Below are 19,345 nucleotides of genomic sequence, written 5' to 3'. Positions count from 1 at the left end.
CGGCTGCGCGGGAGCCGACGTCACGCCGGGTCGGCCCGCCCCGGACACGCCCCTCGCGCGGCACGTGGTCGGCGTCCCGGGCTCGGCTTTTTCGGCTGAAGCTCTGACGCGGTTGCCTCTAAGGCGCTTTCCAGCCTAGGGCTCCACGCCGGCCAAGGGGACGAAGGCGAGGAAAGGGGCTCTTTCGGGAAGGCCGACTAGGACGTGAGTTTAGAGGCACGAATCACATCCCAGATCCACATGCCCCCTGAGGACCATGATACACTTAAAGAGGTGGCAGTAGGTAGGAAAATACCTGTTGCACAGGTATTTAAAATTTTTATGATTGGTTTTTCAAAGAAGCAACCTGACTTATTTCAAAGGCCCTTTCCAATTCTATTCAATGCTCAAAATATAAATCAGCCCCCCAAAATAGTTCAGGAGAGCAGTGAATTTTTAAATTCAAGGACATAAGTCTTTGATCTATGTATTCCCTTCAAAGCCTCACATAATTCCTCCCATTGCAGGTACTTAAGGAAATATCTCTAGATTATAGTTAATTTACACTTACTTTGCTTTCCAAGTAAATTTTCAACACTATAACATCAATGGGTTACTTTCAAAACATTATTTCTTACTCTGTCTTTTTACAAAAACAAGTGAACACATGGGAAACAGGTATCTAATGAGCTGAATATTCTGTTCCCTAGTTTTCTTCAATAAGACAATTAGCTTTTACATACTTCAGCCTTCATTAATAAAACTTAAAAGCCAAATACTAACCCAGGTTCATGTATATTAATAGATGTCCTGGGTTTTCTATATTAACTTCAGACTGTTGAAGAGACTCTACCCGTGCATAACATAACATGGCATACGTTCCATTGTTAACTGAAAACTCATGGTTGATAACTTTGGGAAGCAACCTTCCAGGCACTTGACATGGAATAAAAGGTGACATTTTTATAAATGTGAAAGATAGCACATATTATATGCAGCACTCAAGGCTTTTCAAGGGGGAAAAATAAAATTCACATGCACATTAAAGAGAAACACACGATTTGATAATTCATTTGTACTCTATGCTGCTTTTTAATAGAAATTAAAGTCACTTAATGTACATAATGAGGAGTTTATTTTCCAGTCTAGTTACTTTCCAGTGTCTACTTTTTTGAGTCTCATGGGAAATGTTATTCGGCATCAAGATGTTTTAATGAGTGAACAATGTCAAGCATCAACTGTACTTCACACAGGACACAGGGGGTGCAGTTAACTGAGCTAACAACACAGACAAATATAAAGAAAGACCTGCAGGAGTCTCAACATGCATTGTTAGGGTAAGGTTCAAAGGTAAGCCAGCTCGCACAGGGTCCTGGGCTGAGCACACACGGAGAGGGGTGACTCTACCGGGACCCACAGCCAAAGTAATAAGGGTCGTCAGGGCGGAATCCATATGCTGTGGCAGGGCGTCCGAGCATGCCAACTGGTTGGCCAAAACCATCCATTCCAAGGCTGAAAAGAGAAGAAGGAATGATGTGTTACGTATTTCATCACACACCCGCAGCACAGGTCAAGTAAGAGGCCTGGAGCTTTACACCTCAGGGTTCTCTTCCTAGCAGCAGACACGATTTGTGTGGCTATGAACACTTACTTTATCAATATAGCCATAAAGAGGTGTATAATATTTACTTGTAACCATGTGTGTTAAAAATGTTGGAAACTTCTGTCATCAGGTACCATTCAAGACAAGAGAAGGACAGATAGGAAAAATTTTAATGATTTCGTATATGGCTTTTATGCCAGAATGTGAAAAGATTTTACATACTAGCAATTATCAGTAATACATGCTAGGGAGTGATAAAATTAAAACTGTATAAAGACAGATTGAAGCATGGATAAACTTAACTTTTGGAGAACTATTCTTTATTAACTATTAATAAATTACTTAGGAGAAAATCTGTTCTCCAAGGCACTTTCTAAGGAGCAGAGAATCACCCAACTCTCAGCAAGAGGACACAGCAGTTGCTGTGCTGGGCACAGGGGCAGCGGGAACATGCTCATGCAGAGTCATGCAGTGGGCGCCAGTGAGCTTTTCCGGTCAAAGACAATGTTCACAATGCAGAAATACAAGCTTTGAAAAAAATTCAAATGACGAGATTACTTGACATTATAGTAGATGGGAAGATACTTCTCTCTGTATCAGCTAAGTCTCGGCATGATTAAAAAATGTATTTATACAGGCCCTTCCTTCTCACACTCAAGATGAGATTAAATTAAAACAACTCAGAAATAACTATTAAAATGTTAAGGTTTTAAATATTTGTGTGTGTGTCTGTGTGTGTTTGTGTGTGTCCCGGGACAGGGCTAAACACTAAGCCATAATACATATAGGGCATATTACTCATGTCACCCTCTCTCTCAGGAGTGGAACTTCTAAAATGCAAGCATTAGGTCAGCTTCTGTAGCGGGTGAGCCTGGAGAACTCAGCTTCTTGGGCTCCTTCTACACCAAAAACAGTCTAATATCTGAGAGGAGCTGAAACGTTCAGTCTGAACTTCATTTTGAAGTGGCAAAATGCAAGCACCTCCCTCCCACCTCGGTCCACGGGGAGACGGGGGAGTCCATGGCGAGAACTGTTACCCAGGGCAGCGTGCACGGCCTTTGGAAACTCACGGGGTCAGTGAGCAGCAGCACCACGAACAGCACCCTCGGGCCAGCGCAGCCATGTTTTCTCCCTGACCTGCACTGGGACCTCTTGGAACTCGGCGACAAGAGCCCTGTGGCTGCGCCCAGGAGCCACACAAAGGCACCTGCACGCCGCCTCGGACGCACCTGCCGCAGTGCTGCTGCAGTGACACCCGCTGGCGGCAGGTGGCGCTCTGGCAGGGCGTCTGAGCTAAAGGCGCGGAGCAGCGGGCGCCAGGGCGGGGCCGCGGCCACTCCTTGCTTCCCAAGGCGCCAGGGGCACCTGGCCTCCAGGGCCGGTCCACACCGAGGGAGGGGCTCCACAGAGTCCCCGAAAGTCCGGGGCCAGGACACACTCACACTGCACAACCGTCACTGCTATGACCAGCAGGCAGACGTCTCTTACTCCCCAGTAGACGCAGACATTATCCGATCTGCCTGAGAGATGTCCCACTGCACACTGACAAATAAATGGTTATTCTGCTGTTTTTGAACAATGCTAGTCACCCTGCTGGTAAGAATCTGCACTGCCCAGTGGTGAAAATAAGTACGAACCTTGACATTGGTGAGTTTGTACAGCGAGGAAGCTCTATTTGCACAGTCAGCAGTTCCCCCAGGAGCACCCATGTGTATTACAATGTGCAGGACACATCTGAACTCTCACCATTTAGGAAAAATTTCCAAAGAGGGAAATTAAACAAGCTTTTCTGAAATTATCCATCAAGTATCACAGATGAACTTGCCATTTAAAGAAAAGAATGTCTGAAACATGATGGCCAGCCTAGACTGACATAAATCCTAGGTCCTGTTGTATATGAAAGATCAAGTATATCCACATAATTACTGCATTTAAATAAAATCCACTTTAAAACAGAACAGTTTGGGAGAAAGGAAGAAGATGGCAGCAGAAGAAGTGAGGCAGAAAAGTGAGGCCAAAACCACATATAACACTAAAATACAGCAAGTCCAACTATCCTGAAAGAGCGATCCAAAGACTACAGAACAGACGGCCTACATCTGGGGAAAAGGGAAGACCTCAGAAAAGGGTAAAGTAGCAAAGCTGCCATCTGGCCAGACCCAAGCCATCCCCCAACCCCACCTCACAGGTGGAAGAGAAAGGGAGGGAGTAGAACCCAGGACTGCTGAACACCCAGCCCTGGAGATCTGCTCCAGGAGCACGAACCCACATCACATGGTGCTCTGGAGATCAGTGGGGTTGGAAGGCAAAGACGGGCAGAATACTGGGACAGACTGGGATTCCACCCGATTGTGGAGAACAGGTACCCATAACCAGCAGGCACTCTGAAAGACTTCCCAATAGCAAGAGGGCTGCTAAAGGGGCAAGGATTGCACAGAGCTTTCTGCTCAGGAGAAAAGTCAGGTGGACAAATTGTTCCAGCACACTCAGCCCAGCAGGCTGGGAACTTTCAGAAGCTTCAGGTGCTCCATCCCCCGGGCTGGCAATGCGGCTCCGAGGCCCCCCACTGCGATATGCAGCTGCTGCCCCTTCCTCCCGGCCGGCACCGGGTCACAAACCTGCTGCCCCCACCATCACTCCAGGCCAGTCAGAGGGTGGCCCCACCTACAACAGACATGGGCGTAACGCACAGGCTCCTCCCTGCCTGTGCGGCTCACTGGCCCTGGCAGTGGAGGCAGGCACTGCAGCTGGGCAGCAGGAAAGGGCTCTTTCCTCCCGGCAGGCACCAGCGCAGCTCCCCTGCGACCCCCACCCTCACTCCAGGGGCTGAGCAGCTCCAGACAGTAGAGCTTCTGGGCACTAGAGGGCACCACTTAGACAAAGTTATCATACCATAGTAATCACTAGAATGAAATGGCAAAAAAATTTTGTACAAAAATTCAAATGTCAGAAAGAGGACTAAGTGAAACTAAAATTACCAATCTTCTTGATAAAGATTTCAAAATAAAAACCATAAACATACTCATGGAGCTACAGAAAAAATACTCAAGATCTCAGCAAGGACTTTCAGAAAGACACTTTGCAAACTACAGTATCTGAAATGAAACATACAATGGAGGGATTTAAAAGTAGATTAGAGAAGGCAGAGGAGAAGTTAAAGAGAACAGGAAAACACAGAAGCCGAGGCACAGAGAGAAAAAAGGATCTCTAGGAATGAAAGAATAAGAGGAGTGTGAGATCAATCCAAACAGAACAATATTCACCTTACAGGGGTAACAGAAGAAGAAGAGAGAAAAAAGGATTGAGGAAATAATTGCTGAAAACTTCTCCAATCTGGGGAAGGAAATAGTCTCTCGGGCCATGTAAGTGCAGAGATCTCCCAACACAGGGACCCTAGGAAGACAACACCAAGACATATAATTATTAAAATGGCAAAGATCAAGGACAAGGACAGAGTATTAAAAGCAGCCAGAGAGAGAAACACAAAGGGAAGCCCATCAGGCTATCAGCAGACTTCTCAGCAGAAACCTTACAGAACAGAAGGGAGTGGAATGATATATTTAATGCAATGAAACAGAAGGGCCTACAACCAAGAATACTCTACACAGCAAGATTATCACTTAAATGTGAAGCAGGAATTAAACAATTTTCAGATAAGCAAAAGTTGAGGGAATTTACCTCCCATAAACTGTCTACAGTGTAAAGGGACTGCTTTAGATGGAAGTGCTCCTAAGGCTAAATAGCTGTCACCAGAAAAATAAAACCTCAGTAAAGGAAGTAGACCAATTAATTACTAAGCAAATGCAAAATTAAAACAACTACCCACAAAGTTAGTAAAAGGATACACAAAGAGTACAGAATATGACACCTAATATATAAAGAGTGGTGGAGGAAGAAGGGGAAAAAAAAGAACCTTCAGATTGTGTTTGAAATAGCATAGTAAGCAAGTTCAGAAAGACCATTAGATAGTAAAGAAGTTACCCTTGAACCTTTGGTAACCACGAATCCAAAGCCTGAAATGGCAATAAGTACATACCTATTGATAATCACCCTAAATGTAAATGGACTGAATGCACCAATCAAAAGACACAGAGTTAAAGAATGGATAAAAAAGCAAGACCCATCTATATGCTGCTTACAAGAGACTCACCTCAAACTCAAAGACATACACAGACTAAAAGTGAAGGGATGGAAAAAGATATTTCATACAAACAACAGGGAGAAAAAAGCAGGTGCTGCAGTGCTTGTATCAGACAAAATAGACTTCAAAACAAAGAAAGTAACAAGAGATAAAGAAGGACATTACATAATGATAAAGGGCTCAGTCCAACAAGAGGATATAACCATTATAAACATATATGCACCCAATACAGGATCACCTACATATGTGAAACAAATACTAACAGAATTAAAGGAGGAAATAGAATGCAATGCATTCATTTCAACACACCAGTCACTCCAAAGGGCAGATCAACCAGACAGAAAATAAGTAAGGACACAGAGGCACTGAAAAACACATTAGAACAGATGGACCTAACAGACATCTACAGAACTCTACACCCAAAAGCAGCAGGATACACATTCTTCTCAAGTGCACATGGAACATTTTCCAGAATAGATCACATACTAGGCCACAAAAAAAGCCCAGTAAATTCAAAAAGATTGAAATTGTACCAACCAACTTCTTAGATCACAAGGGTATAAAACTAGAAATAAATTATACAAAGAAAACAAAAAGGCTCACAAACACATGAAGGCTTAACAACATGCTCCTAAACAATCAATGGATCAATGACCAAATTAAAACAAAGATCAAGCAATATATGGAGACAAATGAAAACAACAGCACAACGCCCCAACTTCTGTGGGACGCAGCAAAGGCAGTTCTAAGCGGAAAGTATATAGCAATCCAGGCCTATTTAAAGAAGGAAGGATAATCCCAAATGAACAGATGCACCCCTATGTTTATTGCAACACTATTTACAATAGCCAAGAAATGGAAGCAACCTAAATGCCCATCAGTAGGTGAATGGATAAAGAAGATGTGGTACATATACACAATGGAATATTATTCGGCCATAAGAAGAAAACAAATCCTACCATTTGCAACAACATGGATGGAGCTGGAGGGTATTATGCTCAGTGAAATAAGCCAGGCGAGAAAGACAAGTACCAAATGATTTCCCTCATCTGTGGAGGATAACAACAAAGCAAAAACTGAAGGACCAAAACAGCAGCAGACTCACAGAACCCAGGAATGGACGAACAGTTACCAAAGGGAAAGGGACTGGGCAGGATGGGAGGAAAGGGAGGGAGAAGGGGATTAAGGGGCATTATGATTGACACACATAATGTAGGGGGGGGCACAGGGAAGGCAGTATAGCACAGAGAAGACAGGTAGTGACTCTACAGCATCTTACTGTGCTGAGGGACAGTGACTGCAAGGGGTGTGGGGGGGACTTGATAACACAGGTGAATGCTGACACCATGATGTTGCTCATGTGAAACCTTCATAAGATTGTATATTAATGATACCTTAATCAAAAAAATAACCTAACAGTTTGGCTCTTTAATCTCCATTTGGTTCTAACATGATGGGGAAATTAAGACTCCCCAGGGTGCTAAAACCTGTGGATATTCTTCTGGGATATGTGGACACTCACTCTACGCTCTGCCTTGGGATGAGGATGTAGGATCTTGTGAAGGATTAAGGGTCCTTACAAGGAACAAGGATCTTACTGTTGCTGAGTTTGGCCCAAGATCAGGAGAGCCTAATAGGAGGTCTTTTATTAAATAAAAGCAGATAGATTTTCCGTAAGGCCCTCTGGAAGGGGATAGAAACCGTGCCTATAAAAGGGACGTGTCAAAGCAGAAACTGTGCTTTCCTGACCCACTAGGACTGGACTCGAGGGGACAGTATCAGGGGACTTGCCCACACTCCCCAGGAGCTCAAAGCCGCGACACGCCGCGCCCGCCCTCGCCCTGTGTGGCCGCTCAGCTGCAGGCTTCGTGTACTTGGCTTTTCATACTGGAATTTAACTCAGCAGTGCCTGTGTTTCCCTGGATGTATGGATTGTCTTCCCAGCACTCCTGACCTGCCTGAAACAGTGTGTCCCCTAGATTAGAATATACAACCACCAGGTCACTTTTTCTTTACAGGACTGTTTATATAGTGTCATTTATCTTCATCTTCAATATCTAGATATATTTTGGAACTTTAAATTAGGAAAATACCAAAATGCCATCTCTCTTCTTGAAAATATATAATTTCAGTGCAAAGAAAATGGTTACTATTTGTTGTGAAAAGACAACTAGGAAAGGTAAGGCCCCCCAAATCCATCTGCTATTAAGTTTTGTGTCCCAAGGACAATGATTTTGGGGTACCTAGAAAGGAAAATGACAAATCCTTTGTAAGTAAAAAAACTGTACTTGAAATTCAACAAATGTGAAACCACATCTAGATTCTAATTAATAAAAAACATTTAGAAAACTAATTAGCATTTGGCAAGCAGAGGACTGAATTCTCTATAATATTTACAAGGCTTCAAAAACAAATCTGAACAGCATTCATTCGAATTCCAAGCTGAAATGAATCAGAGGAAAAGAAATCCACGCGTGACGAGTGAGCTTCACATGCAGCACGGGGCAGGCAGCCAGCGAGGGGGCCGGGCACCCCCAGGCCCTCGCACTTCCGTGCAGAGCTCTCGCTCCGGCAAGGGGAGATCACCTACCTCTGCCGTTTGGGAGGCTTAGTGCATATTTGTAAAGCACTTAGAAATCCTTGGATGAAAAGTGCTGTGTAAGTGAAGAGTATTATCATTATTTCATTAAAATTAGATAAAAGCAACGCAAGTCTTTGTCTTTGAAATTTCCAAGTCAGCAAAATAAATGTATAGCAAATAATGAATTTATTAGTGGATGCTACAAATAAAACAATTGAAGCCACTTCTCTCTTGATCGGCTCACAGAATCTGTGACTTGGCCACACTTTTAGACGTGACCCAGTCTGTCTCCTGCCCGTGGCATCCCGGTCAGGGCCCCTCAAAGGGCTGTTCCCCAGTGGCCCGGCACCCACTCTGCCTCCGGCCACACCACACCGTTCGGAAGTTGTGTATTACGCTGATCTGAAATCTGGTTCTTTGAGTCCTAACATTATCCTCTGGAGCCACGCATGAAGTCTAACCCTGTGCCTGTTTCACAACTCAGCAACCTTCATATGCCATGGCCTCTAAAATCTTTACTCTCATTTGCTTTCTAAAGTAACTTTGAGTTTTTCAGTGTTTAACTTAAAATAAAAGTGAAGATAATGTGATACCCATGAGGGCTGAAACCACTACAGAATATAAGCAGATCCTATTTCTGACTCTTCACTAATGTAGGCTAAAACTGTACTGATCTTCAAGCATTTTAAGGTGTCATTACCATAAAACGGTTCACACTGAATACGTATGTGCACAGATGCACACGAAATTTTTACTTACAACCACCATGCTGAATTTCATCTTTTTGAGTCTTTCTTTAGTACTTCTAGTCTCTGTAAGCCAAAATCCTCTATGACAATATATTTATGAACTAGAATAGTGGTTCTTATTGACTACCTATCTTTGTGATCCCTAACACTGAAGGCTGGAGTTTTTGCGGATTGTCAAGTGAAAGGACTTAATGTGCACTTCCTTTGGAGGAAGCTTCCCAGAATAATATAGAACTGTGTGAAATTATTTGCTAACAGTTTTTCAGAACAGTTCATTCTTTTTATCAATTACTCCAAAATACTGATCATAGAATCAAAATCAGTATGTTTATCTTCCTAAGTAGATCACTGCAGTGATTTCAGCTAAAGAGGGCTTTCTCCTTGGAAATTTAAGTAACAGTCATTCTTTGTTTATCCATCTGTCTGTCCATCCATCCACCCAAATAGAACATGAGCTCTTACAATGTGTAAAGTATTGTGTTAAGAGTCAGTGTTTCAAAACAAAATGTGGTGCTGGGAAGGCAATAATTGGACACGGTCCCTGACCACAGATCGGAGCAACTGATATGGAACATAAATCTGATACTGATAAGATGTTGTATTATCCTAGTATATTTATAAATCACTTCAGAAAAATAGAAGAGGACCAAATGGTTAATAAATATGAGAGTCTATCAGAGGTATGTACAAATAGCTAACAGGAGAATCTTGGGGGCTGGGAAGTACTCCTAGAACACACCTTGATTTCGGAGCATCTGTTACCTCCTGAAGTTGTGTTTCGTTTTCTGTCTGTTTCCTGTGAGCATACAAGCACCACGAAGGGCAGACTGCCTCACTGCCACTGTCACTAGCACCCGGCTCAGAATCTGACTTGGAGTGGGTGTTCAAAAGAGCTTGCATGAATGGATGAAGCTTAAAAGACAAGCAGGACTTCACAGGGCAGAAGGGCAGCCCTGTCAGCATGGCAGCTGAGCAGGAGAGGGAGGGCGGGAGGGCTGCAGGGCAGCAAAAGGTTGGTTCGGGTTAAGTCTTAGGTTTGACATGTCAAGTGGCAGGAGGTAAGGGTGGAGAGGCGGGTTAGAACTAGATTTTGAAACCTGTTCACAGGCCATGCTAAGAACTCTCTCTCTTGGGAAGCTGTCCAGTGGTCTTTGAGGAGGGGAACAGCTTACTTCTGCATTTGAGAAATGCAACTGGCAACAAAGGAGACTGAGGCAGAAGCACCAGGCAGCATGTTGCCCAGTGCTAGCACTGCTCACGTGCAAGCTGCAGACACACTTACAGAGACAACAATCAAATGTGCTGCATTTCACGACAAATAATGGTATCTTTTCTCTTTTGAAATGGGCTTTTTAGTTGTATCTTTACTATTTGGAAACTGAGAATGAAAGGGAAGAATGTCAAAATTGGCTAACAATTTTAAAGGCTATTGTTAACTGGAATGAAACCAGTTTTGCCCTTTCCAATATGGGAACATGCCTCAAATAACTAGGAGGCTGAGGTGTTCTCTGCAGATGAAATCCGACTGCAGCAGTGGCCTGCCATTTCGCAGAAGAGAGCATTTTGTTCTTGAAGTCCTTGCGTGCACGAGCGAGGGAGGTGGAGATCAAATGAGAAGATGCCTGTGAAATCACACCTAACACTTGTATAGTGGTGGACTACTAAGTGGATGTAAATGTGTGTAACTTAAGGACCCACCACTAGATGGGGGGCTTGTCCTATCAGCAAGTATCATGTACTTTCACAAAGTTTTAAAGCATGGTTTATGCAATTTAAACTTCTCCGTGTACTTAACTTTGACAGAATGTGGTTTCCACTGCCTCCTCATGTAATCAAAGTCTCCATTCTATACATTTCAGTTAACTTAGAGTTAAATGGGAGTATCACTCATTCATACACAAGTCCCGTGAATGTGGGGCCACGAAAACGGCGGAACCCTGGGAAGGGTACCATGCTCGCCTGTGAAGCACAGCACAGCTTCTGGGGTTCCCACTGAGCCTGGCAATAGCATCTTGTTTCTATGAATTTATATGCATTAAATATGTATCCTAGGAACAGCTGAAAGGTGTTCCTTATTGCTTAGGACTTGAGCCTCTGTGCCACGGAGAAAATGGCACAATTACAGTCTCTTGTCGACTTTACCAGCATACATCAAGTCTAGCTGCCATTTTCCATTTGGTTTTCTTTTAAATCTCTTATATGCATAATTACCAGTTCTCCTTATATTGCGCTAAAATGAAATGGCTGAAGAATCTAAAAGAGTCCTACTTTTTCTGAAATCAGAGCAATTAATGTTTCCTTAAAGTCAAGGGCAAATGCAAAGCAATATACAGATTTGATGCAATCCCTATCAAATTACCAACAGCTTTCTTCAACGAACTGGAACAAATAGTTCAAAAATTCATATGGAAACACCAAAGACCCCAAATAGCTAAAGCAATCCTGAGAAGGAAGAATAAAGTGGGGGGGATCTCACTCCCCAACTTCAAGCTCTACTACAAAGCCACAGTAATCAAGACAATTTGGTACTGGCACAAGAGCAGAGCCACAGACCAATGGAACAGACTAGAGAATCCAGACATTAACCCAGACATATATGGTCAATTAATATTCGATAAAGGGGCCATGGACATACAATGGCGAAATGACAGTCTCTTCAACAGGTGGTGCTGGCAAAACTGGACAGCTACATGTAGGAGAATGAAACTGGACCATTGTCTAACCCCATACACAAAAGTAAATTTGAAATGGATCAAAGACTTGAATGTAAGTCATGAAACCATAAAACTCTTAGAAAAAAACATAGGCAAAAATCTCTTAGACATAAACATGAGTGACCTCTTCTTGAACATATCTCCTGGGCAAGGGAAACAAATGCAAAAATGAACAAATGGGACTATATCAAGCTGAAAAGCTTCTGTACAGCAAAGAACACCATCAATAGAACAAAAAGGCACCCTACAGTATGGGAGAATATATTCGAAAATGACAGATCCGATAAAGGGTTGACATCCAAAATATATAAAGAGCTCACACACCTCAAGAAACAAAAAGCAAATAATCCAATTAAAAAATGGGCAGAGGAGCTGAATAGACAGTCCTCTAAAGAAGAAATTCAGATGGCCAACAGACACATGAAAAGATGCTCCACATCACTTGTCATCAGAGAAATGCAAATTAAAACCACAATGAGATATCACCTCACACCAGTAAGGATGGCTGCCATCCAAAAGACAAACAACAACAAATGTTGGCGAGGTTGCGGAGAAAGGGGAACCCTCCTACACTGCTGGTGGGAATGTAAATTAGTTCAACCATTGTGGAAAGCAGTATGGAGGTTCCTCAAAATGCTCAAAATAGAAATACCATTTGACCCAGGAATTCCACTTCTAGGAATTTACCCTAAGAATGCAGCACTCCAGTTTGAAAAAGACAGATGCACCCCTATGTTTATCACTGCACTATTTACAATAGCCAAGAAATGGAAGCAACCTAAGTTTCCATCAGTAGATGAATGGATAAAGAAGATGTGGTACATATACACAATGGAATATTATGCAGCCATAAGAAAAAAACAGATCCTACCATTTGCAACAACATGGATGGAGCTGGAGGGTATTATGCTCAGTGAAATAAGCCAGGCGGAGAAAGACAAGTACCAAATGATTTCACTCATCTGTGGAGTATAAGAACAAAGGAAAACTGAAGGAGCAAAACAGCAGCAGAAGCACAGAACCCAAGAATGGACTAATAGTTACCAAAGGGAAAGGGACTGGGGAGGACGGGTAGGAAGGGAGGGATAAGGGTGGGAAGAAAAGAAAGGGGGCCTTACAATTAGCATGTATAGTGTTGGGGGGGTATGGGGAGGGCTGTGCAACACAGAGAAGACAAGTAGTGACTCTACAGCATCTTACTACGCTGATGGACAGTGACTGTGAACGGGGATGTGGAGGGGACTTGGTGAAGGGGGAGCCTAGTAAACATAATGTCCTTCATGTAATTGTAGATTAATGATACCAAAATAAAAAAAAAAAATCAAGGGCAAATGTTATCAGTAGTGGAAGGTTGTATTTAAAGCGCTCACCTGAAGTTTACTTTTAAATATATTTTTTAAAAGACATCCGTCAGCTCTAAGGGGAAGAAATGCCACCATGGGGACAGACTCTTTCAACTTTGTAACTGTACTGAGATGCTTCAGATGAAAACTAATTTGCAGTAACGATGGGGGAAGCACACGTCCATCACTGATTCACTCCAAATGGCAGTGACCCCACTTGTCTGACGCTCCTCTAACCTCATGCAATTTATACTTTTCTCATTACACATGCTAACTTGTTTTAACCAATCCTGTCTTTCTTAAGGGTATTCCCTTTCCCATTGGACACTGCACTGTTTCTGTCCCTTTTATTGTATTTTCAGCTGTGTGGTCTCAGGGGCTCTCCTCTGACTCTAGCCCTCAGTGCCCTGGCCTCCTCCCGTCGTGTCTGTCACTCTCCGCATGGCCCTGCTCCCTCCCTGAGCTCCACAACTTCCCCGTGTTCATTCAGTTCAGGCTTACTTGGTTTCCTTGAGCTTGGAAATATTGCCACAGAGAGAAAATCTGTTCTGCATGTGCAGTGTACCAAGGCCCCGGGGGCCGCACTGTCCTGAAACCATCGCAATGATGATTCTTGGCCCTGGAGCTCCCTGAATTAGATGTACATTATAAATCCTGGACCCATGCATGTTACATGAAGTGAGCTTGTGATTTCTTTTTCTGACGGGGGACTGGCCTCCCAGCCGAGGGCCTTGGGACAAGCTCTGGCCACTTCTCAGCACTGGTGAATGAAAGTCCTCGGTCCTCTTTTGAGCTGCTGAGAAAAAGCACTCTTTGGCTTTATAAAGGGATTTCATCTGGGTCCATATGCTTGTAGGTAGGCAGGTGTGTGTGTGTGTGTGTGTGTGTGTGAATTTGGCCACGAATTACCGTCTTGTGTCCATGTTTTCCGCAGGTCTACATGGGTGTGTGTGTGTGTGTGTGTGTGTGTGTGTGTGTGTGTGTGTGTGTGTGTGTGAGAATTTGGCCACGAATTACCGTCTTGTGCTTTGTCCATCTTTTCCGCAGGTCTACATGGGAGGGCCCTGCTTGGCTGCCACCCTGCTGAGCCCACCGCCCTCTGAGGTGCTCTGCACCCTGAAGGAGGGACTTGAGGCCGGAGTCCCTGTGACTCCTGGGTTCTGCTCCTGAAGAGAACAGTAACTGGGGCCATGAGAAGACACTTTCTTTTCCTTATGTGTAGGATTAATGGAAAAAATACTCTCACGGGTGCCTAATGGAAGCAGTCAGATGTGATTACAAGCTGAAGTATTTGCTCAAACCTATTACGGTCTCAAACATTTTAGAGCCATCCTCTAACCACCTAGCCACCTTTCACTGCCATTTCTTTAGTGAGGACAAGGACTGCTTGGGAACATGACGCAATGCCTCACTTCACCCAAGTGCGGGGAACTTACTGAGCCGCTTAAGTAACCCTGAGGTCAATAAGCTGAGTCATTAGCACCTCCTCTGAATAATTTTTTGTTCCTAGCTCAACATTTATCTGCTCTTGTCACAATGCCTTGGTTTTTAGGTACAAACACTGCTGCTTAAAGTAGAGAAGATGCTGTGGGCAGCACTGTTTTCACAGCTAGAGTTGAGCCACACTATCTGGTTCTGAGTGAGCTGGAGCCTGAACACCACAGCTAATTACTGTGTAATGTTAACCTTAGTTGCTGGTTCATTTTGAGACTCTTTAAAATATGAACTGTGTATTTTACCCCTATGCACTCTCTTAATGATTTGTTTTTTTAGACTGAAATCACTTCCAGCCATCAGTCACGCTCCTGGTCCCTACACAGGCACTTCTCCAAAAGCACAAATATTTCTTTTTCCTATTGGTGTGCCAGTGCTGTCAGAGCAAATTTCACTTTAAACTAAACGCTGTGACACCTAAAACCTCCTGGGTCTCTCAGGCTGCTAGTGTGATCTGTGACCTTCCAAGAACGACAGCTGCACTTTCCCCTTCGCTTATACTGCGCGGGGCCTGGAGAGCACATGCCCAGGAGGAACACGCTCTGACGCTGAGCAGAGGCACGCTTGCTAGAGGAGGGAGCAGGGGACTAAGTACTGAAAAATACTAACAAGAAATGAGAGGAAACTAAACCACTGTAAAGGGAAGACCTTGAGCACGACTCAAAAGTTAATGCTAGTACTGAAAACATTTTAGTCCAATTAAAATATGAATAATGACCTTCAGTTACTCTAACCGATGGAAGGCCAGAGCTTTAAAGTGACAATGCGCTACCAAAACGAACAAGACCAGGTACGGGCCAGGATCCAGTCACACTAGGCAGGACGGGCGGTACCAACTCCCTATCTCTGTGAAGCAGACAGAAATCAGACATACGGCCGTAATCAGAGTGGTAGTGACACGCACGCCACACACAGTGACATATCAGTCTCATAAACGAAAATGAATGTGAAGCTCCTGTTGAAACCTTGTCTCTGAGGTTCTTACATAAATAATAGCATTTAGGAACATTTTGCTATGGCTTTGAAACTTTTCACTATCTTTCACTACCTTAACACAAGAGGTGGGCAAAATTATCTAAAAAATCTTAGTAAATATAAGCAGCTTAATGTAAAATTTCCAATTTATGTCACAGTCCACTTACTCATTTGTCACAATAATATTTAGGCTAAATAATCTGTAAATTACTTTTGGCTGATAAAAATCAAATAGTGGTTAATATATAACAGTTTTTTTGGTAACTAAATCAAACAGTAATATTTTTCTAAAAGTGTAGATAACGGAGGCTTGTATTTAAAAAAATTAAAAGTGCATGCTGAGCATGAAAGCTAGAAAATTTGACCCTAAGTAAGTTCATAAGATCGCATCTTACAGCTTTAGTGCCGCAACAGCATTTGGAGCTCGGTGTGCTGTGCGAGGTGCCGGCGTCACACCGGACGCAGGGGGAGCAGGTGCGGAGCTGACCTCTGCTCTCAGACTTCAGGAAGCTCTCTTGCTCCTTGAGAATATATTTGTTACATTATGGGTCTGAAAAAACAGGCAAATTCATTTTCTACTTAGACCTACAGTGAATTTTAGATTGTCAAGATACAGACTGATTCAAGTCACTCTGATCAACCAGACTGCAGTCTTCTGGTGCTGAAACAAGGTATTTCTCTTTCCTTCACAGAACAGGGCTGAACACCCTCGGGGCGCAGGCAGCATGGACCACAAGCAAACCCAGTGCTGACTGGGGCGCGGAAGTGCAGGACTCTTAACAGTTGTTTTTCTGACTTTGTATCCTATTACCATATTTTAAAGTCATTTCAAAGCAGTGTAAAAAAACATCTTTTTTTCCTTTATCACTGATGTCCATGGGCGTTTTTCTCCCTTGATTTAAGGACTGGAATTGTTTCTTAAATTCAGCAAAATTAATGTGAGCATGAATTTATCAATAACTCCTGAATTTTATTAAAGTTAGTGGGGTGCAATGACCTCAAAACCAGAATATCTGGATATGATTTCTGTCTCCACTGCTATAACTTGTTCCAGTCTGTATCTGTAACTCAGTCATGATTTTTTTTTCGTAAAAATATTGAAAAATAAGAACAGCTATCCCTTTAACATCTCTGTGCCTTGAGATTATTATATTTCCAAGTCTCTCACAAGAACAGTACAGAGACTCTGAGAGCATACATTTTGGGTTATTATTATGACATATGAAAATGATAAAGCCTCCTCTGAAAATACTTAAGAAATCCTGCCGTATAATCTAGACAGTTAAGAGATACTCAATCATATCTGGCATGGCATGCTTCTTACACATGCTTTCTGTTTGCCTTTACAGGGCTCTTACATAATTTACAGAGATTTATGCCTACACACAGGCAGCTAATTATTGCTGCACTAAAATAATGCCAAGGCCAATCCTTCCTGCCTTTTCCCGTAGTGAGACTGAACTGCTTGTATAAATAAGGTTATTCGATCAAACCCTTCTGGTTCTATGTCATGACCAATGCAAAGGATACACCACCTTTAGGGGTGAAACATACTGGGCAAAGGCTCTTTATATGCCTTTTCATCTTATATTCAGTGAGTTTACTCTGAAAGCGGTAAATCAGGGGTAAGGTTTTTAGTTATTTCACACAAATCATCACATTGCTGATCCCGGCTTACTGCTGAGTGTCGGCTTCTCTCAGTAAAGGGCACAGGTCACGGGAGTGGCCAGGTCAGGCATTTTCTTTCTGCGATGCTCACTGCCTTGGGGTTGTGCCACCTGACAACCTGGGACCTAAAAGCAAAGCTGGGCAACTATGAGAATTCTTGGGTGGGGGTAATGCACAGTAGATCCCTGAGATTATAAGCAGCATGGGGGCTTAGGGAATATTTCAAACTAGCGCACAGGTACCTCTAAATTAGTTATTTCAAGCATTAAAAACAAGGAAAGATTACAAATTGACTTATTTAAAATGACTATGGTTCCACATGCCGACCACAAACAGTAGCCCACGCCCTGACTTTAGGAGCAAAAGGCAAGATACAATTTTAAGAAACTGTAATAGTTTCTTTTTTCCCTGGTGTAGTCAGAGAACTAGTTAAATTATAATAGTCCAAACATTTATGAAATCCCTAAAACTCAGAACTTTAAAAAAAACGTTTTGACACTTTCAAGAATTCCGGTTGATGTACCACCTTGAGAGAGATCTCAGCATGAAGTTTGAATATATGGCATTTCTTGTATCAATTTGAGAAGATGTAATTTTTAAGTCACAGTTGCCATTTAAAATTCACTTGCCTAACTAGGTTCACAGAAGCCTCCGCCCATTCTTTCGCATTTGAGAGGCTCTAAATCAGCCACTGGACCCCGTCCACACAAATCTGGATTCCTTTCTAAGACTGCTTTGCCTTTTAATTTCTGACAGGTCAATATGAAGGTGCTTTGTTTTTAGCTGGAAAAACCTGAAATGGGAAGAATTTATGAAAAAGTGGGATCTATCAATTTTATATACAGCTAAACAAAATAAAACAGGCTTAAAAAATACACACAACTACATAACTTGAGAAAGAATGCTATGTCCAAGAAAGAGAAGATAATTCAGGAAGTAATTATGTTCCTTGTTAGGCTATATCTAAAGGACTGATCAGTTAAAATCTTTAATCACACGGCACGCTGCAGGGCTCGGTCTGCGTCTCTAGTCCAGAATGAGATCACAGACATACACAGACTTCCCATTCACCAATAATTAATTTTGATGATAGAAGTACAAAGTTTAGACAATTACTAATCACTTTTCTCAAGTATAAGCCACACTTCTGATCAGTGATCACTGACAGGTCATTAGTTAAGACCCAGTGACAGGAAAGAAACCAGATCAAAGAAACCCTCTATTTAGTTAAAGTCTGGAGTAGAATTTGTTTCTATAAAATACAGGTTATTTGATAATGAAAACTAATACAAAACCTGTCATATTGGGACATTATAAGTTTCCTTTGGCGATAAATGAAAGGCTTTTGAGAGAGAGAACGCTCACGCCCAGCAGAGGTGAGCACTTGTCCTTCCGTATCTTCAGTCAGACACGTGGCCGGGCAACACACGTGTTTTCAGAACTTCTTACCTCAAGCTTAACTGTGGAGGCAGCCTCTGTACTGTTCAAAATACTGTGATTCAAAACAGTTTCTATTTGATATAGGTTATAAAAAACTTACCTACCAACAATTTTATAATACAAGCATATACTACATCTAGCATTATATATATAATACTATACATACATATACCGTGTATGTAATATGGTGTATACATACATTGTTACATATATATAATATAGTATACATATCATTTAATACTATGCATTGTACATTTCAAAGGATTCTGAAATAGTAAAGATTAAATATAAAATTAAGGTATTGTGAAAAGAGTTTAATACTGAAAATAAAATACAGCAAAGACTGACTGTGGGGAGCCGGCCTGTTCTTCTCTCTCCAGGCTCGGCTGGAGTATCATTAAATGATATATATACTATATTATATATATGTAACAATGTATGTATACACCATATTATATACACGGTGTATGTATGCATAGTATTATATATATATATATGTATATATATGTTTTTGAACACTGGTTCTGACCCTTATAACTTACTTATTAAACAAATACCTACTGAGAATCTAGTGTGTGTCAAGGCACTAACAACACAACTTTGACTAAGAGAAAATTCTTGCTCTTCTGGTCTTGTGGAAGGAAGCAGATAAACAAAT

General features: G+C 42.3%; 1 protein-coding gene across 4 annotated transcripts in view; it reads right to left on the bottom strand.

Annotated features, from left to right (window-relative positions):
• Nucleotides 1-1,047: 1,047 nt before the first annotated feature.
• KIFAP3 (kinesin associated protein 3) overlaps nt 1,048-19,345 on the bottom strand; it is a 129,253-nt gene continuing 110,955 nt past the window's right edge. For 3 of the 4 annotated variants that reach the window (XM_036900896.2, XM_036900906.2, XM_057494976.1), the window contains one exon: nt 1,048-1,491. In XM_036900896.2, the coding sequence (XP_036756791.1) occupies nt 1,383-1,491 (109 nt within the window). In that variant the 3' untranslated portion in view covers nt 1,048-1,382. Of the gene's footprint in view, nt 1,492-8,313; nt 8,378-19,345 lie in introns of all 4 variants that reach the window. The other variant, XM_057494975.1, reaches the window with a different exon arrangement.

Source organism: Manis pentadactyla, chromosome 19, assembly GCF_030020395.1.
Source record: "Manis pentadactyla isolate mManPen7 chromosome 19, mManPen7.hap1, whole genome shotgun sequence".
NCBI classification, from domain to species: domain Eukaryota; kingdom Metazoa; phylum Chordata; class Mammalia; order Pholidota; family Manidae; genus Manis; species Manis pentadactyla.
Note: the sequence above shows the minus strand (reverse complement) of the source record. Positions and strands in the feature narration are given on the sequence as shown.